The sequence below is a fragment of the Polyodon spathula genome, chromosome 25 (assembly GCF_017654505.1).
Source record: "Polyodon spathula isolate WHYD16114869_AA chromosome 25, ASM1765450v1, whole genome shotgun sequence".
NCBI classification, from domain to species: Eukaryota; Metazoa; Chordata; class Actinopteri; order Acipenseriformes; family Polyodontidae; genus Polyodon; species Polyodon spathula.
In genome coordinates this window covers 976766-1002086 of record NC_054558.1, presented here as the reverse complement: position 1 = coordinate 1002086, position 25321 = coordinate 976766, and the positions used below count along the sequence as shown (strand labels likewise).

Below are 25321 nucleotides of genomic sequence, written 5' to 3'. Positions count from 1 at the left end.
GAACAGGATGGAGTTTTTTTTTTTTTTTTGGATCCACGACACATTCATTCCAATCCAGTGCCAGAACGACGGGGCTGATCCCGCTGTTCCAGACTGCGCTTGGTTGTTGCATAACAATGAACGCTCCGCGAGCGTTCCTCTGTGGAGTAATTACATCGCTGCATTCCCACAGCAAACACCTCCCCTCATTGTTCTTTTCAGGCAGAGAAAGAAATAAAAATTCCAATACATTTTAAAGACTATTTCAATACTGTTTATTTTAATACATTGGAGGACAAACCTTCAATTTCCCCAGCAAGACATTTCAGCCACATTGCATCCACTAATGCAGTTTCCTGCAGTGCAGTGAAGGGGCTGCACAGCGTCTCCTCACCACTGGCTCGTGTGCAAGCTGCTCATGCTTGGGGGAGGTCTCGGTTATTAAACAGAGGGAACACATGCCAGGCTTCGTAGTTCCACGCTATTGAAGTGAATGAGCTCTTTAAATGGAAAGCAGCAGAGGTTTAGCAGAGAGCTTTGGAACGAGCAAGCAGGTAAAGCCAGAGCCGTGGATGCGGACCGATCCGAAGGCATCTGCGGTAGATTCCAGTGCGCACGCAAGCCGAGACCCTGCAAGCAGCCCTGCAGTGAGACTAGCTGCTCTGTGCTTGCACCGCCCTTTCAGATTTCATCTTTTAGGTTAGTTTACCCTGCTCTGGTACAAGGTATGTGCTTTTAAAACTAGTGTCTTTTTTTGCATTCATAGCGAAGTCATTTTGCATTCTAAAATCATTTCCCAAGAAGCATTTGTTTATTGAAAATGGATTAGATTCAAAAGGAGATTGTTTTTGATTTCCCTTTTCGTGTGGAGAAATGTCTTTGCGTGTTATAAATGGACTCATTTAACATTCATTCAAGTTATAATTTGCATATTTCACGTCAATATATTTTTTTTTTGTTAAATCCAGTTTGAATAAAATTTTTAAAAAAAAGAATGTGAAATGAATTCCTTTTGAATCTAAATAATGCAGACTTTTTGGAACTCTGTTGATACCGCCTGAAAAGCATTGGCAGGGAATACAGGGTCACTTCCACGCTATAAAACAGAGAGGATGTGAAGCACAGATGGTGTGACAGTGAATTCAAATAAATACTGGTCCATGTTCTCTTCGTTTACTGCCTGAACTTCTCCTCCACTCTCTTGCTGGAGGGTATCTGTAACTTGGGGTAGAATGTAACGCTGCGCTAGTGGGAACGGCTGCTGGAACGGCAAGTGGTTTGGAGCAGAGGGGTCCGGGTTGTCCCGGTGTTGCGTGGATCCGGGCACCTCTTACTGGGCATGGGCCAGCGCTCCAGCTCCTTGACCAAAACCAAAGCCTTTAGGGCCAAAGTTTTTGGCGTAACATGCTGTGAAGACACAATGTGGTTTGCTTATGAAATTGAAATTGAATTACTGAAAATATATATGCTGAGCTCAAACTGAGAGAAACTAGGAGGTTGATTTTGAACTGTGGGTAAGCCACAGCTGGATTTTAGTAGAGCATTTTACAGCAGTGGATTCCTCCTGGAGGCAGCCTGGGTTTCATGCATCTCTCATTTTAAGGGGTAATCCAGGATAACTCTGGGTAGATGGTTGATGCAATCCAGAGTAGGGAGGAGCCAGTATTCTGGTTTTGCAGTTACCAGAACGCCCGCACCGTCTTTCTGCACCCACCTTTACAGTAGATTTCTCCATCCTTATCCGCCAAGGTGGTCGACTCCAGACCCTTGCCACATTTGGCACAGCGGAAACAGCTCTTGTGCCAAGCCTGGTGCAGAGAGAAAAGGGAAGCAGTCGAGCATTGCCTGCCAGTAAAACACCCCTGCCCAATACTGGGGCGCTACTCGGAAAGAAGCAGTGAAGAGTACAGACCAGGTGGAACCGCTTACCTGGCCAGCGCCCACCACCTTTTCTGCAGCGTAGACAGCCTTGCTGCAGCGGGGGCACACCTCCGACCCCCCGACCTTCTGGGCGAATTTGGAGGGGTTGGGGTTGGTGGTGGGACGGTGTGCTCCCTGCCTGTTCAAACACAAGAACAAGGGATTCACGAGTTTAGTGAGGGGAGTGCTGGCTGTAATGTAGACCAGCGGCCAGGGTGGTGAGGTCTAGGCTCTGGGGGACCTTGCACTTACTCTTCAAGCTTGATCCCGAGTCCCTCGCCCCTGTCCATGCTCAGAGTCCCCGCTCCCTGGCCGTAGCCGTACCCTTTTGGCCCGTGTTTCTTCCCGTAGCAGGCCTTGCAGAAGATTTCGTCTCCGTGAACCGCCACAGTGGTGCTGTCCAGGTTCTTCTTGCACACCGCTGGAACACAGCAGAGAGAGCCGCGCCCATTAGTGCAGTGCTTCGAAAACTGGAACCCTGCTACCTTATAAGCAGCCCTGCAAGCAGCAGAGTCAAACGATTTCACTTGTGCTTTGTTTAATAAACTGTAGCCGAGCTTCTTGGATATCGTTCCTCCTACTGCAGACACATTTGGCTGACCAGTAGCTTTAAACCAGGTTATAATTTCTAACCTTAACAACGAACCCATTACACAGGCAGCAGCCTATCACGTCGCTCAATGAACCTTAGTGGGGCAGCAGTGTACAAAGGGTTAACAGTATTTGCCAGGAATCTTGCATGCTTCACAAGAATCAAAGCAATGTGTTTGTTTGTTGAAATGTGGCATTGATTGATTGATTGATTTATTTATTTATTTTAAACTGTGTTACAATAACTTACTTTTATTAACTCAAACTAGCTGCAGCATGCCTTGTTCTTGTCTGGCTCTGTCTGAGGAGGGTTTGCACGGAAGAATCCAGACCAGGCATCCAAACCCTGCATTAACTTTCACCTTGTAAACATTCCAGGCCTAGCTTGCCTTAAAGAGAAGGAAGCCTGAGCAAGGTTTTACCAAATAAGGACGCCTCCATTTGCAACACTAATGAAAAACTTCTTCTGATGGCATTTTTACCCTGTGTGTTATTCTTATACTGCTAAAGACCTACAACGTTTAACCGAATGCTCTATATGTCAATCTGTTTACACCGTTCCTTCACGAAGGGGCAGTGCTCGGGTTTGCCCTGCAAGGCTCATCTTTTTGTTTTCCTCTGTTTAAAGATGAAGTGGCAGCGCTGGCTGCTTCGCAGACATTTTAAATTCCAGAGAGGAGAGGCTGGAGCTTCGTATAAACAACTGAGGATGTGGAGCCGAGTGTCAGAGCGAGACGATCCTGCTGAAGTCTAAACAAAGGGGGTCGGAGCTCTCCTAGTCTCTTATACTTGCCAGAGAATACGAGGAAACGGGCTGATTTGTCTAAACCGTGTCTCTGGACAGCTGGAGTGCTTTTATTGGTTTTCTTACGATCCACACGCCCAGGTCGATCGTCGATGGCATTTTAAATGGTGTGTGACTGCGCTAGAGACGCCAGTAAAGCGAAGAGAGGGACAGTGCAATCCGACTAATTCAAGGACAGCTTCGTACTGTTTCTGCTTTCCAGGAATGCAAACGTTTATACAGTCATTACGAAAGCGTGAAGGCATTCATTGTAACCATGGAAACCCCTGTGATTAACCGCTGTCCTAACGCTGCATGAAATGGCCTGAAAACATGTAATCATTGTTTTGTTATCTGGTGCTTTTTTGAAACAGCATTGTGGTAAAATGGGTAACTTACTGTGTGTTTGCATAGCAGTTGCATAGTCAATGCAGGTGTACCTGCACTTAATTGCAATGTTATTCTGCACAGCTGCAGTGTACTTGATGTGTCAATCTGTTTGCAAGCTCTATGCAAGTCCACAATTGTATCAGAAAAGGGTTAGAGTTAGGGCTCTGGTTATATCCTGCAAACATAATTGCGCTGGTATTTGTGTCGTTATGTTAAGTGCATTGTAACGATGCATAATAACATTGCAAGTTGAGTAAGCACACGTGTATTTACAGAGTAACTACTGTGTAAATACACAGCAGTTAGAGACACTTATTGTAAAGTGTTACTGTGAAATGCAACCAAAGCCCTCCACTGATCCAGCCTGGACTTACTGCACAGAAAGCAGGACTTGTGGAAGCTCTTTCCATCGCACTGCATCTCCTCTGCGAAGTACACGGCCTTCTGGCAGACGCCACACTTGTTCCCTCCGCCGAAAGGCATCCTGCCGCGAGAGAGAAGAGAAACGACTCCAGCGAATTAACAAGCGGGAGGCTCGTTTCCCTTGAGCTGAGGGAACACAAAGCCACTGTGTGGCTTGGAACGTGTTTCCAGGACACTCGGACACACAGACGGGGTTTGAAACAGCAACCGCAAACTAGGTCTCCTGGAAGCAGGTTTCAAGCTACTGTTCCTGATAAAGTGGCTTCATGCTCCCTCAGCTTTAGAGACGTTTCCCATGGAGCTGTTGCTTCAGTGTTTCTGGAAATCTTTCCACCACTCAAGCTCGTTCTGCAGGAACAGTGATACAGGATTTGAAATGTAAACCTGTCACAATGGCAGGGTAAGGAACCAAACATCCTGTCCAGCCCAGTGGAACCAGTGACTGCCGAGCGGGGGTGTTCCTGGGGTTTGGCAAACAGGAGAGACTGGAATCTCGCAGGAAATCAAGCCCAGTTTTACTGAGTTTCCTCAAAAAACACCGTCCGGTCGCTCGGGGTCAGCTGGCTAACCACACCCCTCCCACAGCACAGGTGCCACCCGTTCACAGAGAAAGGGATCACTGCTGCAAGGCACTGTGGAGCAGTTCTGCCTTTGGAATCGTTTCATCTGGAAATTGTCGTTCCACACGTGATCCGTTTTGTTCCAATGCCTTGTTTGTTTAAGCCCTTCCCTATCCTGCTTCCCCCTCAGTACTGGGTCTCTGTCCAGGGAGAGTTGTTCTCAGCTCCAGACACCATGCCTTATTTGGTGGAGAGTAGCTGCTTGTAAATACCCTGACACTGAAGGAAGACCTGCGGATCATTTGTGTTTTAGTGCTTGTCTAAACGAGCTCTGCTTTTTCTCCACATTTCTAAGAGGTTTCATTTTTTAGTTTCCACCTGAATCTGTCTAATATTGGCCCTGTCTTCATTTTAACTTCGTCCCTCTTTTTGTCAGTTCTGAAAATACTGCCGAAGCCTCTCCGCTTGTCTCTTGTTTGACCCTGAAAGTTACGCAAGGCTGTTTGCACTTCTGTGTTTTCAAAGCATGATTTAATGCGCATTATTTAAGTAGCGTTTAATAGGGGAGCTCAGACTGAAATGCATATCTGTTGGCTGTGGCTCAGAACACCGCATTGACGTTATCTTTGAAACTTAACCCTATTAATTTCAAGAACAGGCTGTACTGCGATCAGTGTGGACCTGAAAGAAAAGGCTCCCTAGACAACGAATCCCTTTGTTTCTGCCTAATTTGATGACAAATCCAGCATTTTTTTTTTTTTTTATTGCTCCTTAGAGACCAAATGAAAGTACAAGAAAACATCTCTTTTATTTGGGGGAGTTTTGGCAGCTGTTGGTAGAATGGATTTGGTAATGCTTTTCCCTTTTTCAAAGCTTGTAAAATTGATTATATCATCTGTAATTTTCCAGGTTTATTAAATCAAGGTTTCGTTTTTGTAGCAGTTTTTACTGGCTGATTTCTAACTGCAAGGGTTTTCAAAAGCATATTTTCTGCTCCAAGCAGTCAGTAAACCCAATAAAAATAATTCATTATGGAAATTCTGCCAAAACAGCTGCAAGACACCCATTGTATTGGAACCAGCTGAGGAGCTTCACAATTATTAATTTAGATATTCACAGCTGGGACAATGAATCCGTGTGACAAATACTACATCTCTGCCAGCAGCCCTCCGATCCCTGCTAAGTGTCATGAGCTCACTGGTTTGTACATATTGTATACATTATTAAACAGGATAACATCCATACTTGTGCATTTCCATGCTAAATAAAATAATAGACATCAGCTGTAGTGTTTCCAGATCAAATAAAGCACCGTGCTTCGATGCCCACTTTCTGGCTGTTTACAGAATCTTTTACTGCAAAAATCTGAAGCAGCTGCTAATTTCCTTTGTTTTGGTTCCTCGATATAGAGGCCAGCCTCCTCAAACAACATGCCACGGAAAATGTGTGCATCGCCATCGAAAGGCAGAGGCAGGGGTTGGGAAATATTCACCCACGCTATATAAACATTTTAGATCTGTACAAACTGCTGGGCACCTTTTTTGCAGTGCAAAAAAAAACTTTGGATTGAAATGCAGAGAGGTTTCGTATTGCACAGCACGGCTGGTGCTTTTGGCTGCTCTTGCAATGCGCTCCCCAGTGCATGTTAACCATGCTCACCCTGCTTTACCTGTCGCTGATAGTGATGGCTGTGGAGATCGGAGCCTTGGGACAGTCTGGCTGCTGCTGCTGCTGCTGCTGCTTGTGTCTCCAGCTGCTCTGCTGTTACAGGGAGTGGTTGCAGTTCAGCACTTCCCTGTTTAATAAAGCGGGGGCTCTGCCTGCTCTCCACACCGAGGCAACGGGCGGGGTCACAGTGAAGGGTGAGGGAGGGGGGCGGGGTGGTAGAGGCTCTTGCAGAACACACCCGCAGCTAGCAGGGAACTTGTGCCACTTTCAGAGTTGTAATTCTGCAAATAAAATACGGTGTTCTGAAGACACGGAGAGAGAAAGTTATTTGACAAAATAATTTTTTTATTTCCCCAACATGAAATTCCCCTGTCAGGACACTGCACTGTCATTGCCTGTCATGTTATTGTTAATAAAACAATGAATAATCCTCTCCCTGCACCGAAACCCTAACCTCATGGTCAGTATCCTATACTGCAGTCATTACACATCTAAAGTAGTTCATGTTTGGCAGTGAAGAAGAGTTTTAAAAAGTAAAGTAACTTTATTTGCAGTCTTGGTGCTGTCTGCTTCCAGGTGCAACGTTCTTGGGGGTCAGATGTTCCCAATAGAGTTCCGATACAAACCAGCCCTTCTCCAATCCCATTGTGATATCGTAATGAGAGAATGTTAGCGCTCTGCTCCCACTGTAGGAATGGATGTTGTTGCAGTCGTTACTAGCTGGCATTGAGAACCACTTGAGGACTGGAACAGATCGCACACTGCATGAAGATCTATGGCGTTGCTGTATAAACTGGAGATTGCCCGCCCCATTGCACACTGTTAATAGACAATTGCAGAATGGATTGCTGTTGTGGGCTGTTAGTCCAGACTGCTTTAATAGACGTGCGACCCCATCCGTTGATGAGGCAGCTTAATGGAGATGCTGTGCAGAGAGTCGTGTCATTTTAACTGGCAGCTGGGTTCAGGGTTCGTTCTCAGGACCGTGTGTTTGCAGCTCCTGCTGGATTGATGGGGCTCGCTTCACCATCCTGACCTATTCAAAGTGTCCAGCTTGGTGATGAGTCACTGCGTGGGCAGTGGAAATGCATTCGCTTCACTGAGGCAGCAGGGGGTTTGTTCCAAGTCTGATGCTTTGTTTCTGATTTGCAAAGCTTTGCCAGTCTAGCCAGACCTAATGAAAGCAGTGTGAAGCACCTAGAAGCTGGTAAACAATGTGTCCATGCTTTGCTATGTGAATGCCAGTGTGAGACCCACAGGGTGTTATTATATACATATTCAGCCATCGCTCGAGCCTTTCGTATCAGGTGGCTTTTGTCGATAGCTTTAATAATTTTCATTTAACTATGGATTCTAAAACATATGAACAGACTCTATAAAGACAGCAACGTCCTAAATGAAATGTAATGGGGTAAAACGAGTGGGGGGGGTGTAGACAGCGTAGCGCAGTGTTTGTGTTTCTCTTTCTATTGGGTGTAGTGCTTTCTCACTGAGACATGCCCACTGTAGGCTTTGTGGTTTCTCTCGGTGACGCAGGCTTGAAAAAACGACACTCAGGATTTCAGAAGGGAGGGGCATGTTTGCAAACACTTCTCCTTGTTTGGACAAAAAACATCTGCCTGCCAGTTTCAGGGAACTTGCTGAAGATCCCTGAAAAGGGATAGATAACAAAGACCAATCGCACATCAGACCCAACCACAGCTGAGCCCTGCCAAGTGCTGTGCCATTACAGGGGCTCTGAGATGCGGGAACTTTTTAAGCCTTGAGGCTAATTCTTCATGCCTCTTGTGCCGTCCAGGGAAATCCTAAGCAATTCAAAAAGGAAATGAGATGGGCTAGGAAAGCCAATCATTCTGGCAGAGCACAGCTCCACGCTTCAGAAGGGAAAAGGTCAGATGCATGTCCATGCTGATGAACTGCGGTCCTGCTCGTTCTCCAGTCTGCTTTGGGCACCGAGCGTGTTTTAATACGGCAGTAAACATCAGGGTGTCTGACTGGCTGACTGCACAACCTCGTCCTGCTGATTTATTTATTGACGAGTTGTTTTTCAAAAAGCCCTTTACCTTCTTCACAGCCCGGTGTCTACAGTCTGCTGCCTGAGCCGTGCCCTCTTCTCTCCAGCAGGGGTCAGCAGCGTCTGTAACATTCCCACCTCATTCCTTGTGCTTGTGGTCAAACTGGTTCCCTGAACTCCCTTTCCCAGATTGTTTGGTGGCGATGACACTCGGAGCCCAGCAAGCACAATGCAGCAGAGCTCTGTGGGGGCTGTTCTCTGTTGGAAGCAGTTGATTAAGACTTCACTTCCTTACATGGTTCTTGCTCTGATGAGGAGGAGGTGGGTGGGCAGCAGTGAGGGATTGTTCACATACTGCAGGGAGGAGCTGTCAGGGGTGACAGCGTTCAGAGACCCTCTCAGTAAAGAAGCAGTGGAATTCTGTACCATCCTGGAATCAAAACCGGTCCAGCCAATTGGCTAGGGGCCCATCCCAGGAGAACTTAACTGACTGGGCCCTCCTTCTTTTATAAAACTAGTATTGAATTTCCTGGAGCATTCATGAAACTGTTACTTCAAGCAGCGAAACTGCCGCTGGGTAGTTTTATATTCCTCATACTGTTACAGCTGTTTTAGTTTTTAAAGCAAACCTCCATTGAGTCGATAGTTCAGTCTCTGGGTATCTCTGTGCTTCCACCTATACTGTACTTCATATATAGTAGACTCTGATTGCACCTATACTGTGCTTCATATATAGTAGACTCTAATATTGGTGTGGCACAGCCAGCAGTGTGTTGTTGTATTAGAATGTGTGTCTACCATTAAAAGGAGCGATGCTGTTTCAATGTGTCTTATTTAGCTGTGCTGTCTATTGTAAAACATGACAGGCCTGTGTAAAGAGGTGCGCAACGCTGCCCCCATGTGGCAATCTTATTACCAGGTTTTTAGATGCAGTGTTAAACCCCGCCTCTTGGCTCCCGGCCTTTCTTAATCAGCGAGGATGCGTTTGACACACCAGTCTTTGAGATGATGACATCAAAGGTATTTAAAGAGGGAGTCTCATTTACATTTAAATCCGTATTATTATTATTATTATTATTATATCATGATGAACGATCATTTTCCTGTAAGCGCCTGTGTTTTACAGTCTTATTGTACAGGGCTGTGAAGGGTGCAAGGCTGGAAGGTGTTTAAATAGTTATTTGAAGTTTCTTTGAAAGGCCTTTATCCAGACGTGCTGAACTCCGATTTGCACATGTGTATCTCTGTCAAGTCTAAAGTGAAGTGCATGGTCAACGCCCTTTTTACAGTCTTATTTTTATACAGGGCTGTGCAAGCCAGCAGTTACTGTGTGCGAGGCAGAACAATTGCAGGGGACTGTCTTGTAAAGGCTCGTCCGATTGCAGGGCTGCCGGTCTCTTGGAGGTTTGTGTGTGAATAGGTTTTGAATAATGAGTACAGTCGACACTGTGAAGAGGGCAGCTGAGCGAGTTTCTGTGGCGGCTGGGTGATTAATGAGGGCTCCAGTTATTCCTATCGCAGCTGCTCCCCTCTGCATTGTTCCTGCTCTGCTGAGCGCAGAAGGTGTGCGTGCGTGCAGGGGCGCTTTTTAATTTGGGTACAGCGATGGTAGACCCTGTGTTTATGCTTGTGGGTGCAGCAGTGTTATTTTAAATACCTCTTGAAGTACAGCACAATGATCTCAATCTCACAGCTTGCAAGCAGTCTACCAGGCATAGCACAAGTTTTGTGATTTTTTTTTTTTTTTTGATAACAGATCTTGCTTTGTTTTTTCCATATCGTTTTGAACTGCTTAAAATACTTTGTCGAAATCCAGTCCCTTTTCTAATCTAGTACGTGCAAGCGTGTGTACAGTCTAATGAACAGAATCAACTCTGTATTCACTTGGTGTGTGACTGTGCATGCAGCATTATACCAAGAACCCCTTCCAGCACAATTACAACCAATGTAAAAAGAGTGCAAACACATGCAGCCTCTGTGCTGCTGGAGAACCCTCTCTCTCAGATGAGCACATATGTCTCAATATACAGCAGCGGACAAACGAAAGGCAGGCCTAAGGGTTAAGCTGGCACAAGCCTCTCATTGTAACAGCGGCTGCCTGGCATTCCTCATTGTACTGCACAGGAAAGGAGAGGAGTGCTTCTGGGGGGGGCACACACAGCCAGAGAGACGCCTTGCACGCTCGCCTGACACACTCAGACAGCACACCGCTACTGAAAGAGAGTTCCCTGGAGCGGCTGCAGCACTCCCGGCCTCGCTGCCATCTCTTCATTCGTTTCTCTTGTTTTTGCCCTATTGATAGCCGCTCACTGGATCGCTCTAGTGGAGACCGCGCTGCATAATCTCCTTGATGCGGTGGAAGCCGGAGTCTGACAGGATGAGGAGGAGGAGCCCCGCGTGGAAGCACACAGTAAGCGTTTCGCTTCATTTTTGATTTCTTTGTTCCGTCTCTGTGGCTGGATTAGCCAGTTCCTGATCTTAACGATCGGAACCCACATAGAGAATCAATGTGTCTGAAAAGTGTGTCTAAATCTCGACACCCATTCCAGTACTAATAATAAAACTGCAGTATTTGAACTTCTTCTTCGAAGTGTATTGCAGTAGTGTTGTAAAATACCCATGATGGTACTGTATCAGCTACTGAACTGTACTGCGTTAGAGTTACAAAGCAGCTTCTGTGAGTGAGGTTCTCCTTTTTGAAAAAAAGCGAGCATAAGACAATTAGGTGTGTAAAACACCGTTCGGATTCCTAATTGCTGTATCCTGTGCTGTACACGTGTGTCTCTGGAGCTACACTGTAATTCAGTGCGTGGACGCATGATCGTTCTGTTGGAAATGCAATACATGCAATAACCCCAATACCCAGGTACAGAGCAAGCTGCTACCACACACTTTGAATAGTGCTTCTCCACGAGGGCTGTGTAACCCTGGGCTCAGTCTGTGCTCCAGAATGCCATGATAAGGGTGAATGCAGTGCTGTGTAAGAAAGTGCCCCAGGGTCCTGCTGGCTGGGTGAATGCGGTGCCCCAGGGTCCTGCTCGCTGGGTGAATGCAGTGCTGTGTAAGAAAGTGCCCCAGGGTCCTGCTCGCTGGGTGAATGCAGTGCTGTGTAAGAAAGTGCCCCAGGGTCCTGCTCGCTGGGTGAATGCAGTGCTGTGTAAGCAGTGCCCCAGGGTCCTGCTCGCTGGGTGAATGCGGTGCCCCAGGGTCCTGCTCGCTGGGTGAATGCGGTGCCCCAGGGTCCTGCTCGCTGGGTGAATGCAGTGCTGTGTAAGAAAGTGCCCCAGGGTCCTGCTCGCTGGGTGAATGCAGTGCCCCAGGGTCCTGCTCGCTGGGTGAATGCAGTGCTGTGTAAGAAAGTGCCCCAGGGTCCTGCTCGCTGGGTGAATGCAGTGCTGTGTAAGAAAGTGCCCCAGGGTCCTGCTCGCTGGGTGAATGCAGTGCCCCAGGGTCCTGCTCGCTGTGTGAATGCAACTGTGTAAGAAAGTGCCCCAGGGTCCTGCTCGCTGGGTGAATGCAGTGCTGTGTAAGAAAGTGCCCCAGGGTCCTGCTCGCTGGGTGAATGCGGTGCCCCTGGGTCCTGCTCGCTGGGTGAATGCGATGCCCCAGGGTCCTGCTCGCTGGGTGAATGCGGTGCCCCAGGGTCCTGCTCGCTGGGTGAATGCGGTGCCCCAGGGTCCTGCTCGCTGGGTGAATGCAGTGCTGTGTAGAGCTGCTATTTTGAAATCCAGAGCAGATTTATTGCAGCACTAATAGAAGCCGATCAATAAGGGATTGTCTGTGGAGTCGTAACACGTTTTATTTGTGCTGCAGTTCATCATTGTATCTGCAGAGGGATACACAAACCCTTTTATTAATTATCCATGACCAATTAGGCTTTTAGTAACTGATCTAGTGGCTTTGCAGTAGGGGGGTTGCATGCTGCTGGCAATAGGAGATATATTGTTAACCTCAGTGTAACATTATTGGATATTACAGCAATAGCAACAGATTGTACTGAACTAATACTGCACAGTGGTCAAGACACTGCAGGGGCTTGTGTGTTGGTTCACGTCACAGTGGTGCAGAGGTATGCTAAAACAGGAAGGTGTTACCGCTGTTGTATCGTTCTACCAAAGGCTTACTGTCGCTGCCTTTCTGAACAGGAACACTTGAGCAGCCATTGGTTAGGACCTGCATCCAGAAAGGATTCAATTCAACGTATTTACCAGAGTGGAGACATAACCAATCTTAACTCATGCAAGTTAAGATGATGTTCTGGTGATATTGAAACAGAGAACTGTGGCAAGTAAAGAGGAACTCTGGTAATGACATTTCCTATCTGTGCTGCTCTGAATCAGCAGGGCACAAGAATATCACTTAGCGAGTTCATCTGATATTAGAGGCAGGGCCGCACTGATTGGCTGGCTGTGAGTGATTGATTGGTTTTGCTACACCCTCGTAAAAGGATTGCTCATGTTGTTTTTTTCTGAAGGTTTGAACTGGGTGTGCTGGCATGCTCTCTCTTTTATTTCTGTTTGCAGTCCAGGAGATTTCTCCAAACTGAAAGTACTTTTGAAATGGATGCAACACTTTGCAATAAAGTAAGTCTCTGAATTTTACAATCCCAGCTTGCACTGCAGTCTCGGGGTGGGGGGTCCGGAATGCACGTGTGCTGCTTTGTGTCTCTTGTGAATAAACTGACAACGTGGAGCAACATTTCTGTTTTTGGGAAAGCAAATCTATTAAATGTTTGATACATTAGGTGCAGCTTTTTTCCCAATGCAGATAGAAACTAAGATATATTTCCAGTGAGCTAATATTAATCCATACAGTCAATACTTATTCATGTGAACATTCATATTCTACAACGCTCATGCGTGTCTTTTAAAATGTAGTGTGTGTGTGTGTGTGTGTGTGTGTGTGTAATTTTATATATAATGTTTGAAAGATATGTGTGTGTGTGTGTGTGTGTGTGTGTGTGTGTGTGTGTGTGTGTGTGTGTGTGTGTGTGTGTGTGTGTGTGTGTGTGTGTGTGTGTGTGTGTGTGTGTGTGTGTGTGTGTGTGTGTGTGTGTGTGTGTGTGTGTGTGTGTGTGTGTGTGTGTGTGTGTGTGTGTGTGTGTGTGTGTGTGTGTGTGTGTGTGTGTGTGTGTGTGTGTGTGTGTGTGTGTGTGTGTGTGTGTGTGTGTGTGTGTGTGTGTGTGTGTGTGTGTGTGTGTGTGTGTGTGTGTGTGTGTGTGTGTGTGTGTGTGTGTGTGTGTGTGTGTGTGTGTGTGTGTGTGTGTGTGTGTGTGTGTGTGTGTGTGTGTGTGTGTGTGTGTGTGTGTGTGTGTGTGTGTGTGTGTGTGTGTGTGTGTGTGTGTGTGTGTGTGTGTGTGTGTGTGTGTGTGTGTGTGTGTGTGTGTGTGTGTGTGTGTGTGTGTGTGTGTGTGTGTGTGTGTGTGTGTGTGTGTGTGTGTGTGTGTGTGTGTGTGTGTGTGTGTGTGTGTGTGTGTGTGTGTGTGTGTGTGTGTGTGTGTGTGTGTGTGTGTGTGTGTGTGTGTGTGTGTGTGTGTGTGTGTGTGTGTGTGTGTGTGTGTGTGTGTGTGTGTGTGTGTGTGTGTGTGTGTGTGTGTGTGTGTGTGTGTGTGTGTGTGTGTGTGTGTGTGTGTGTGTGTGTGTGTGCGTGCGTGCGTGCGTGTGTGTGTGTGTGTGTATATGTATATATAAAGTGTATATAAGGTGTCTTTTACAGGGAGGCACAATCAAGTTGTTTTGTTGCTCTGTAGCTTTTAGGGAAGTGAAGCTCCTTTTGAGACCAGATGACGAGGTTCCAGTTTTGTTGTTTTTCCCCGTGCTGTATTATATTCCAGTGCCGTGTCTGGTATAAAGATGTCGTTTCTTACGTGTTCAGAGTTACATATTCCCCTGTGAGTGTTGCAGAGGTGAATTGATGTTCGATTTTGAATCTGCTCTCTGGACAAACGATAGCTTAATGAAAGCACAGGACCTTGCTCTTCTCTCCTGTGATCAGTCGCGTGGTGGTTCCAGAGAGACTGGACTTGGTGTGTTAAAGGCTTCAGGTGGGGACCGGCTCACAGCGGCTGCTCTTTGTATTCGAGTGCGGTGTGTGGCCACAGAGGGCAGTCTAATTGTACCTTGTTCTGTCATTTGCCACCCTTGACTGCAGGGCCATTTAGAGACTTGGAGCCTCAAAGCATCTGGGGCTCTGTGGCAAAGAGCCTTCTGGCTTTACCATGAGGGAGGTGCCAGCATTTCTGCAGAGCCTCAGAATGTGCTGTGCAAGGACAGAGCAGGAAATAAAGCAGCCGTGCAATGTGTCAAGAAGAAGCACAGGAAGCATTGCATGGACAGTATAGAAGACCTAGAGCCGCTGGGTCTTGCGTTTGCTCCCATTTCTTTTTAAAAAATAAATGTATATTTGTGGAAATGCTACCAATGGGTACGTTATCGTTATGTATTGTTGTGTTATAATATTTCAAACTCGGACAGTTGTGAACTAATATGAATGTATGGTGCATGGATACACGATGGGTCCATGTTACATCACAGTTTAAAACAGATCACCGTTTTGCAGGGGTTGGGGGATATTAGGACAGGTGGTACCTGGCATGCAAGATGATGTTTATAATTGGCAGCGAGGCGATTGTGTGGAGGGGATACTGCAGCTAATAATGTGTTTTTTGAAAGAGCCGCTTCAGGTTTCTGTGCACCTGGGTGGTGCTTTGCTAGCTGGTTCAATCCCTGTGCTGTAGTATTACTTCAGGAGCTCTGCGTGACCTACTTTGTGACTGTTCTGTGGACTCACCAGCAGGGGGAGCCAGTGTAACATGCTCAGCGGAATCTCGGCTATCTGCAGACCGAGGCAACCCTGTCTCTATCACTCTCCCTCCAGAGAACAATGAGCCAGATTTAGCAGCCAGGCATCCTGGTCTATTACAAGCCTTGTGAAAAGAAACACACACACTGAGGACTCTTGAACATATAGCCTTAGTGATCTTTCATTGTATTGCATTAACCATTACCCAAGCTTGGACTAAATTAGCTAGTGCAGCATAGTCTTGGTATTATTAGAAGTCTCTAGATCACAGATCACTGACTTGCTGGACTAACACTGTATTGTGAGTTCCTGTGCTTTTGTCTCCCTCGCAGAAAGGGAATACTGCACGTTACTCTACACTCTACACTCTACACTCTTATTTACAAAAATACCAAAACATTATTACAGCAAAGCTTCAGCGTGTTTCTTCAGTCCCGCATTGTGAACATCATTTACAAAGGTTAGAAAATGGCATTGAAAGAACCCTTTCAGTGTCACTGTAGGTAGCAATGAGACACTGTTCTTCTTGAGCTAGCGTTGCATTTCCTTTTTCTTTTTGGCCTCGATGCGTTACAGGGCAACATGCTTTCCAATTTCTACTACGGGAACACAAAGAAGTACATTTTCTCTGCCACTGTGCAACTCTCATGCTAGCAGACTCTTAGGTTTTGCTCCAGCTTTCTCCAGATAGAAGCTAGTGCCGTGCTGTATCAGTGGCATTCCTTTTGCTGGCTGTTTCTGTGGGAGTTGTTCTTCTCCAAGCCAAGTTTGATTGGAGGCAATAGAGGGAATCTTTCATGGAGTCTGGCAAAGCAACAATGGAGCACTTTGATTGGGAGAGCCGAGGAGTCAGTAATGGAATCGAAGCGTGACTCATTGGTCTGTGCGTAATGATGAGAACTAGCTCTCCCAGCCTGCTCAGCAGAAACCCTTTCCAAACACTACTGTCACGAGGACCGCTCTGTTAGCAGACCGTGCTTTACACTTCGGAGGTCATTGCACCTGGAGGGTAGAATTGTCTCCAACATTTTCAACAGCTTCTTCCCCGTTATTAACCATCCAACTGCTTCCCCTAGTGACATAGCATGCCATGCTGTTGTTAAACATGCCTCTCTGGGCTTTACTTTGCTTCACCATGTTGTTGTGCTATATAACTCTTTGCTTGTCAAAGTTTTATAAGAGCCAGTAGTGACAATGGCCCTCTCTCTCTCTCTCCGGTAGCGTACTTTTTTTTTTTGAATCACGATGTCAAGTCACTGATAAAAACTTGCTAAATATACACTGAGAGACTGCAACCTAACAACCAGATTCTTTACTGTGTATCCAGTCTCCTCCTCCTCCCTGCTCTCTCCCGCATTATTACAGTCAGTGTAATTACTGTCCTCTTCACTCGTTTCCTCTCTCTGCCTCTGCGCAGTGCGGAGCTCCACTTACACTGCACAAGGATGTGCTGACAACAAGAACTTCCTCTGTTTGTCTTTAATTAGCTCCTGGATCCCTCACTGAAACACAGTCGACACTGCTCTGACATTGCCAGCGCTTCACTCTGTAGACACTGCTGTATGTCTCTGTATCTGACTGCCTCATTCTGTATGTCTCTCTACCGGTCTGACTGCCTCATTCTGTATGTCTCTCTGACCGGTCTGACTTCCTCATTCTGTATGTCTCTCTGACCGGTCTGACTGCCTCATTCTGTATGTCTCTCTGACCGGTCTGACTGCCTCATTCTGTATGTCTCTCTGACCGGTCTGACTGCCTCATTCTGTATGTCTCTCTGACCGGTCTGACTGCCTCATTCTGTATGTCTCTCTGACCGGTCTGACTGCCTCATTCTGTATGTCTCTCTGACCGGTCTGACTGCCTCATTCTGTATGTCTCTCTGACCGGTCTGACTGCCTCATTCTGTATGTCTCTCTGACTGGTCTGACTGCCTCATTCTGTATGTCTCTCTGACCGGTCTGACTGCCTCATTCTGTATGTGTCTGTGTGTGTGTGTGTGTGTGGGGGGGGGGTGTTAAGTGCCTGTAGAGCGGGCCCAAGGTCTGTAGCCTCATATCCTCACTGTTAATAGGTTGGGTATACTCTGAGTAATGGCATATAATCGTCTAGCGCTGCAGAAATAGAGCCAGCAAGTGCACTTGCTCCCAGACAGACGCAGAGTTTATTTGTGGATTGATGCTGCACAGCAGTGACGGAGATGCTGATAGGGCAGTGCTGAGGTGGGGGTGAGTCTCATGCAGAAGTGAATTTGCTGCCACTGTGTGAGATTAAGAGACCCTGCACACTCCGCGTGGGACACAGTGGGCCACAGTGAAAGGGTTAACCATTTTTAATACAAGGAATACTATCTGCTGATGGGGAATGACTGGCTGGCCAAATCTATAAATACATGCAAAAAAAAAAAAATAATAATTTAAACGAAAAACTGCTGATGGCTCGGAACAGATTAAAAATAGCCTTTTGACTTTCCAGGGCAGCTGTCTGAAAGCAGCACTGTATAATTATACAATCCACCAAAGAACAGAGAGAAAGTCACTTAAACAGATGAGATCCTCTCCAGACCGTCAGAAGTCTGCGTGAATGTCAGGGGCTGTCACACTGCTGTCCTGTGATGTTTTGTGGCCCAGCTTTTCCAAGCGAGTCTGTGTTCAGGGCTGGCTGCATCTTCTGGATGTCATGTGGTGTTCATGTGCATGTTGGCTACAGAAGAGAGGGCTTCATGCACAGAACCGATTCCTCGATCCGCAGGCTGCATGCTGCTCTTAGTTACTGGCTTGGAAAGAACATAAAGTTTATAAACGAGAAGAGGCCGTCAACTCGTTTGGTTGTCAGTAGCTTATTGATCCCAGAATCCCGTCAAGCAGCTTCTTGAAGGATCCCAGGGTGTCGGCTTCAACAACATTACTGGGGAGTTGGTGCCAGACCCTCACCATTCTCTGCGTAAAAAAGTGCCTGCTATTTTCTGTTCTGAAAGCCCCTTTATCTAATCTCCCCTGGTCCTTGTTTCTTTTTTCAGGTCAAAAAAGTCCCTTGGGTCGACATTGTCAATGCCTTTAGAGTTTTGAATGCTCGAATCAGGTCTCCGCGTGGTCTTCTTTGTTCAAGACCGAATAGTTTTAAATTATTTTAGCCTGTCTGCGTGTGACATGCCTTTCAAACCTGTAATAATTCTGGTCGCTCTTCTTTGCACTCTTTCTAGAGCAGCAATGTCGTAGCGAGGTGTCCAGAACTGAAAGGGTGCGGTACTGTGTAGTGCAGTGGAACAGGGCATGTCTTTCCTTATTAGGTTTTGCAGACTGTAGGGAAATAGCCTAGTGGTGTGCAACAAACTGTGTGACTGAAATACTAGAAGCAACGAGCTGTCCTTAAATACCCCATTCTCTGGATTAGGGGTCACGTATTGCATCATAATGTGTCGTCATGATGTCACTGCCCCCTCCAGTGATGATGTAATACTTCACCCCCCTCCCCCATCACTTTAGCATGATCTCTGCTCCCTACACTGAGACCACTCTTGTTAGATATGTGGACTAGACAGCAAGGTCAATTCAGTTCAGTCCATGCAAGTGCCTCCCCTAGGACAGTGCATTGCCAGTGGAGTGTATTAATGGACAGTGGAGCACAGTGTCAGCTGCAGTATGAGCCCTTGGTGGAGCGGTACCGCAGTGCAAACATTGTATGCTTTGACATTCCAATGGAATCACAAGGCATGAGCCAATAGCCGTTGCAGAATCGCGGCTGCAGATCAGTACAACGATGAAGCGTCAGGACCGCTGTGCAGCACAGTATACTCTGTGGTGTTGCCAGTTATGGAGGTTTGCCAAGGCAGATGTTCCTTTTGAAACTGGATCTGCATGACTAAAAGGAATGCCTGAATAGAATCGTTCTGTCCTGTAAGAGTCAGCGAGGAGTGATATTTCAAAAGACACTTTAGTGTCGCATGAAAAAAAAAAAAGAAAAACTGGAGGGAATCAAAAAGCCAAAGAAGTTTGATTTCTGTGCCACTGAGTGACAGCGTGATTTCTTTCCAGCCCGCTCCAGCATGCCGATCTCGCTGCTGAGCAGCACTGGCATTAGCGATCCTCCCCGGTGGTCAGGAGAGTCCCAGTTCCCATGTCAGCCCTTGCCTCCCGGGTCCGTTCGCTGGGTAACATCCATTGTGTAGGCTCCGAAGGTGAAGAGGAGGCTGGCTTGACTGTTAATCTTCAGGGTCCTTGATTTGAGACATGGGTAGCTGCAGTGAGACAGACAGCATTCCAGTGGGACATTTCAAACACAGAATAAATAACTTGCAGAGAGAGGCATGCGAATTGCTCTTTTTACCCCCGCGGGGCAGTTCTGAAAGGTAATTGCTTGACAGAGGTGTGTAATGCCGTGGAGGGTTTCAAGATAGACGAGGAGAATTGGAAAGATCTCCCAGCGGTCTGTATCTCGTGACAGTTTGTTTCTGATTGGATGGGAGTCTGGTCACATCTGCTTGGCTCTGGAGATGAAATAGAGAAGGTTGTTAGGTGTCCTGCAGCAGACAGTCCTCATTTCATAGACTTTAGACTTTATCTGAGCTCTTAGCAAAGACCCCAGCAGCACCCGCTCTCAGCAGATGGGGCCTCTTGTCACTTCTTGGTCCTCAACGTATCGCACTGAAAAAGGGTTTTGACAGCTTCCGAATTTGACCTTTCTGTTTCTCTTTAATTGGTGATGAGTTGACAGCACAACACGCTGCCATACTCCAGACGTGTAGATCACTCCTTCCTTCCAGCTATCCAAAGGCACTGCAAACAAACAGCAATAAATACGAAACAATAAAGACACCTAGTCTAGTTTTGGCTGCATAACTCTTGTCCTAAATAAAGCTAAATTGAATAGCGAAGCCAGGAACATTGGTTGTTAGAGGCCATGGCTTGACTAATTACAGCAATAACTCTTTTGCTTGGCAGTGTTGTGTATGTTGCTATTTGATGAATAAAGGTCCCGGATGTTTCTCATCTCATCGCTCATATTAATGCAAGTTGTTCATTGCTGTGTACCCTGCGGTGTGCAGAGTAATTACAGCACACAGCAACATGTGAGGCGTGAGGCGTTGTTTCTTGTTTTAAGTGCTGGGAAACAGAATGCAGAATTCAAATTCATTTTTGGTTGAATCAAACACAGCATCAGTGACAGCAGCATACAAGCTGCAAAACAGTTCAAAAGGATCTGGTACAACGCATGCCCATTCCAGCTAGTTCACATGTACCTGCTCGTCTGCCATGTGCAATTAGAGACAGCAGAGTGGGGCTGCTTTAAACACAAACTGTGTGGTTTGACTGTGGTTCTTCAACACGTTTAGGGAACTAGTCTACTGATCATGGTGGATGTAAATACCGCTGTCATTAAAATCGAAGAGGCCTGAAGAACCTTGAAACACAAATGACCTCTTTTATCTCGGTTTTGATTTGCTCGGATCAACTGAGCGGAGCCTGTAGGGTAAAGCTCTCTGTCGGGGTAAAGCTCTCTGTGCGTCGGGGTAAAGCTCTCTGTGCGTCGGGGTAAAGCTCTCTGTGTGTCGGGGTAAAGCTCTCTGTGCGTCGGGGTAAAGCTCTCTGTGCGTCGGGGTAAAGCTCTCTGTGGGTCGGGGTAAAGCTCTCTGTGTGTCGGGGTAAAGCTCTCTGTGCGTCGGGGTAAAGCTCTCTGTGCGTCGGGGTAAAGCTCTCTGTGTGTCTGGGTAAAGCTCTCTGTGCGTCTGGGTAAAGTCTCTGTGTGTCAGGGTAAAGCTCTCTGTGTAAAGTCGGGGTAAAGCTCTCTGTGTGTCAGGGTAAAGCTCTCTGTGTGTCGGGGTAAAGCTCTCTGTGGGTAAAGCTCTCTGTGTGTGGGTAAAGCTCTCTGTGTGTCGGGGTAAAGTCTTGCTCTGTTTTTCCCCTGGAGATTTGTTTTGTGTCTAAAGGTTTCTCTAGGAGCTGAGTCCACTGTCAAAGGGACTGAGAGGATAAACATGTCAGTTCGGGACTGATGGTTCAGACAGCCATGCAGATTGCCTTACTGGTTAATTGAGTGAAAATATCCCATTGCTTAACATAATAAAGCATTTAAATCTGTAAAGCATTTCCCATTCAGCAGAGCAGGCCTCAAACTTGGGCTGCTGTCTCCATGGCGACAAGGCCTGCCTCCCTCAGATTAGATGGCATTAACATGTTGTATTAGGGTTTATCAGATGTTGTTCTTTTTTGTACAGATGATTTGAGGGCAGGGCTGTCAGTTTAAAGACTTGTAGACATGCCAGCACACTTCTGCATGGGCGGCCCACACACACAGACAAGTACCAGGATGTTAAAGTTCACTGTCCATTTTCATTCGATTTATTTTTAGTGTTCCATAATTATTTATTCCGGAATTCATTTACTGATTTTTGTGTTTTGTAACCCCTGGTCAAACAGTGAGTCCGAGCTAGGAACTGAACCCGAATCTTCCTGGCTCCCAGTCCATCAACTCTAATCAGTAGGCCACACTCCCACCAAAACCAGTAAAATAGGGCTTTTAATCTTGCTTGTAATTCATTAATCATTGATTTTAAATAATTGATTCCTTACATGCCACAGTTTTCAGTGTGTAACATGCACGCTTTTACACGTTTTACAGAGTCTGCTTGTGTTATGCACTGATTGCACATTGCAGAGGAGGTGACCAGTGAACTCGGAGCTAGTATTCGAAGTGGAATTATATGCTGCGTGTTATACAGGGGCGTGTTTTATGCTGCAGAATGATGGCATCCCATCTCCTGTGCAATTGTAGCAATGCTTACATTCATAAGAAGCTGTGATATTCAGCATGAAGAGCTCTCTGTCTCTGCTTCCCAGTTTCATGATGAGAGAGCTGCACACTGGTATGGTGGCATTCTAAGCTGGCAGTTGCTTGATGTTCGTTTGCTATGTAGTTTATCGCTCCGCTTTATCAGAAAGCACTCCAGTTTGTTTAGGCACTTTGCAATGCCTTTTCCCCTGGCACTGCACACAGCAGTTTTGCTATGAGAATGCAAGAGCTTATCTCTCTCGAATCCCGGGATTATGAAGGGGTAATCGGCCACGTGGTTTGTTACATTTGACAATATTGATGGATTAATGGATTTTTTTTTCATATTAAATCCAGACAACCCTTGAGCGACTAGCGATCACCCTGCTGCCCCTGTTCAAATCCACACACACTCACACAGGCAGCACGTGGCGTTGGAGAAATTGCATTCAATTGTGTTGTTGGTATTATGTTGCTGCTGATTTCAGCAGCTGGCGTTACCCAGCACACAGACACCGGCACAGCGATCCGTGCTGCAGAGCTGTGGCTGCCTGCCTGTCTGCGCTGAAAGACTGCAAGACGCTGGGTTAATGGTGAGCAATTCCTTTACACTTCTCTCTTCTCCCCATTCCCTGCCCTTGTGTCAGTCTTTGTGTCGTATCTTTGAGGAAGCTGGGAGTCCACTGCAGCAGTGGTCGTCTGGCTGATGTCTGTTCAGGCTGTACAGTGCAGCATTTGCTGCATCACCATGGTGCTAAAGAGATCTGTCCTGTTTATATTGTTGTCTGTGTTCGTTAGTTGTAGTCAGTAAAGACACATGGATGCCACATAGAGAGAGAGAGAGAGAATGTGTGTTTTGACTGTTTATAATGTACCATTACTGATTGTAAAAAACAAAAAAAACCACACAGAATATGCAGCCGATGGTGACTACAAGTGAAATAGTCTCCGAGAGATGATATCGTCTCTTTGTTGTGTTTTGTCACACACCACAGCATTGCATCTCCTTACCTGTGCTGTGAACAGACGATATTGAAACCTGTCTCTGAAGATTCACTGCTTCATCCAGTGCAACATTCAGCCTGGCTGGAGCAGGAGCCCTGAAGGCTTGCGTTAATACGTCAGTATCCTGTGGAAGAATAGGAGGCTGTCAGTCTCTGTTTGTAGTGATCGGAAGCCAATTTACTTCCCGCCTAGACCTCGCTGAAAGCCAGTTTCGAGGCAGTAAAGGATCGCAATGGTGAGGGCTGACCTTTCCCAGCTCGGTGAGCTACACTCGCTCAGCCAAGCAGTTTCAGAGCAACGACAGCTTGGGAAACGAAATTGGCAGGAGCAGCAGTGCTAAAGCTCCAGTTAGGCACTAGCTTCGGGGCGGCGCGCTCCAGCCACGGAGAGAGTGGTCGCCCTCCGTGCGTGTTTTAAATTGAAATCTATTTATAATGATTCTGACACACAATTTTAATGACAAAAAAAACTTCATCTTGAAACAGGGACTGAAAGAACGAGGCAATTCAATTCAAAGTTTCTTTTTTTTTCAAGCTCCTAGGAGTATAACTGTTGGACCAACTGAATCATTAGTAAAGAATCTTCCTTCATTTTTCCTGTAACCTAAAACAAACTTGATCCCGGGTTCTTCTGCCTCTTCCCTGTCATGTCGCCTCAGACAAACCGCGGGCCGCACTTGAAGAAGAAAGCAGAAACACAGGGAGGAGCTAGCTTACAGAATCCAAACCCACATGTAGTGTGGAGGTTACCCTCGGTCAGATGCAGTCTGAACGCGCTTCATTGCACGGGGTGGAGGTTGAAGGTGATGGAATGAATACGTGTTGTGGGATGATTTGCTCTACACTGAAGCATCGGAAGGTGAGCGGAGCAGGGGATGCTGAATATACAGGATATAATAAAGGACCGCAGGCTGCAGAGCGTGTTTCGAGGGGCGCACAGTGGTAATTCACTGAGGGTGGCAGTCCGATTGAGGTCAGAGATTCTGTGTCCAGTCCGCTCCCCCTCTGCCGGGGCTGTGCTAACACACCTTGAATCACATCATGGAATCAGTGAGCCAGCCAGCACAGAGATAAGGCTCAGGGTTAATGTAGAGAAAGCTGGTCTCCCTGAGCCCACAGTTTACACACGCTAGTGACCACGGCCATGAGAGGCAACCCAGCGTGATCTTTACATTACAGGGACGCTGTTAGAAAGTACAGCTCTGGCCAAGAGTTTTGCATCGCTATAGAAGGAACACATTTTGCTTCATAAAGTCGAATGAAAGCTGCTGAAATAATGTTACGTTAAACATATTGAAATTACACACCGCTTTGCAGCTTTCCACACACTTCACGAAAAACAAATTGAAAAACGTGACATTTGGAAATCTACTACTGACGTGGCTTCCGGTAGATTTACAGGGTGTGAAATAAAAGATCCAAATTTAATTCATATAGTGGTGTATTTTTTATTTTTTTTAATTGCCTCAGTCCTAAAATTGTAGGTGATGCTAATCTTGTGGCTGTCGGTAGCGAGTGAGACTCGTGGCTTCTGCTCCTGCTCTGTTCACTTGTCTCTGAAATAGTGACTGTTCAGTGAAGGGGTTACAATTTGAATTCAGGACACATTCTGCGTGGCAGAGTCCTGTTTTTCTTTCTTTTTGGTCTCTAATTATCCGCTTGACTGCTCTTTCACTCAGCCTGCTGGGCTCAGAAAAACGTTTTTTTTTTTTTTTTTTTATATTCTTTTTGAAGAAAGCTCTTTTCAGTTATAAATGTACGCTATGTCATTCTTCACAACCCCAGGAGGGGCTAAGAGCAGTGGTGTCCTGCTGTGGACCTTAAAATATATTAAAAAAACAAACTATCTTACTGTTTCTTTCACATAAAGTAATTGGAAAGACGGACTGTCTATATCATCAAATAAAAAGACACCCTTAGCTCCCTTCAATGATCCTCTCTATCCCCCAGTCTCTTTCTCTTTGTAGACACCCCTAGCTCTCTTCAATGATCCTCTCTATCCCCCAGTCTCTTTCTCTTTGTAGACACCCCTAGCTCTCTTCAATGATCCTCTCTAACCCCCAGTCTCTTTCTCTTTGTAGACACCCCTAGCTCTCTTCAATGATCTTCTCTAACCCCCAGTCTCTTTCTCTTTGTAGACACCCCTAGCTCTCTTCAATGATCCTCTCTAACCCCCAGTCTCTTTCTCTTTGTAGACACCCCTAGCTCTCTTCAATGATCTTCTCTAACCCCCAGTCTCTTTCTCTTTGTAGACACCCCTAGCTCTCTTCAATGATCCTCTCTAACCCCCAGTCTCTTTCTCTTTGTAGACACCCCTAGCTCTCTTCAATGATCCTCTCTAACCCCCAGTCTCTTTCTCTTTGTAGACACCCCTAGCTCTCTTCAATGATCCTCTCTAACCCCCAGTCTCTTTCTCTTTGTA

General features: G+C 46.4%; 1 protein-coding gene across 1 annotated transcript; it reads right to left on the bottom strand.

Moving 5' to 3' along the window:
* Positions 1–237: 237 nt before the first annotated feature.
* On the bottom strand, positions 238–6424 carry LOC121300026 (cysteine and glycine-rich protein 1). Its single transcript, XM_041228369.1, has 6 exons — positions 6317–6424; positions 4039–4148; positions 2152–2320; positions 1909–2038; positions 1694–1787; positions 238–1386 (listed from the first exon to the last, which is right to left on the bottom strand). Exons 2-6 carry the CDS (start codon positions 4145–4147, stop codon positions 1310–1312), a joined length of 579 nt encoding a protein of 192 aa, XP_041084303.1. The 5' UTR covers position 4148; positions 6317–6424; the 3' UTR covers positions 238–1309.
* Positions 6425–25321: the final 18897 nt, after the last annotated feature.

Excerpts from the sequence above, each read along its gene's own strand:
- LOC121300026 (XM_041228369.1), bottom strand. The coding sequence starts at position 4,147 with ATGCCTTTCGGCGGAGGGAACAAGTGTGGCGTCTGCCAGAAGGCCGTG. Across the intron at positions 2,321-4,038 it reads CAAGTCCTGCTTTCTGTGCA|CGGTGTGCAAGAAGAACCTG; the intron begins GTAAGTCCAGGC and ends GCTGTGTTCCAG. Across the intron at positions 2,039-2,151 it reads CTCGGGATCAAGCTTGAAGA|GCAGGGAGCACACCGTCCCA; the intron begins GTAAGTGCAAGG and ends GTGTTTGAACAG.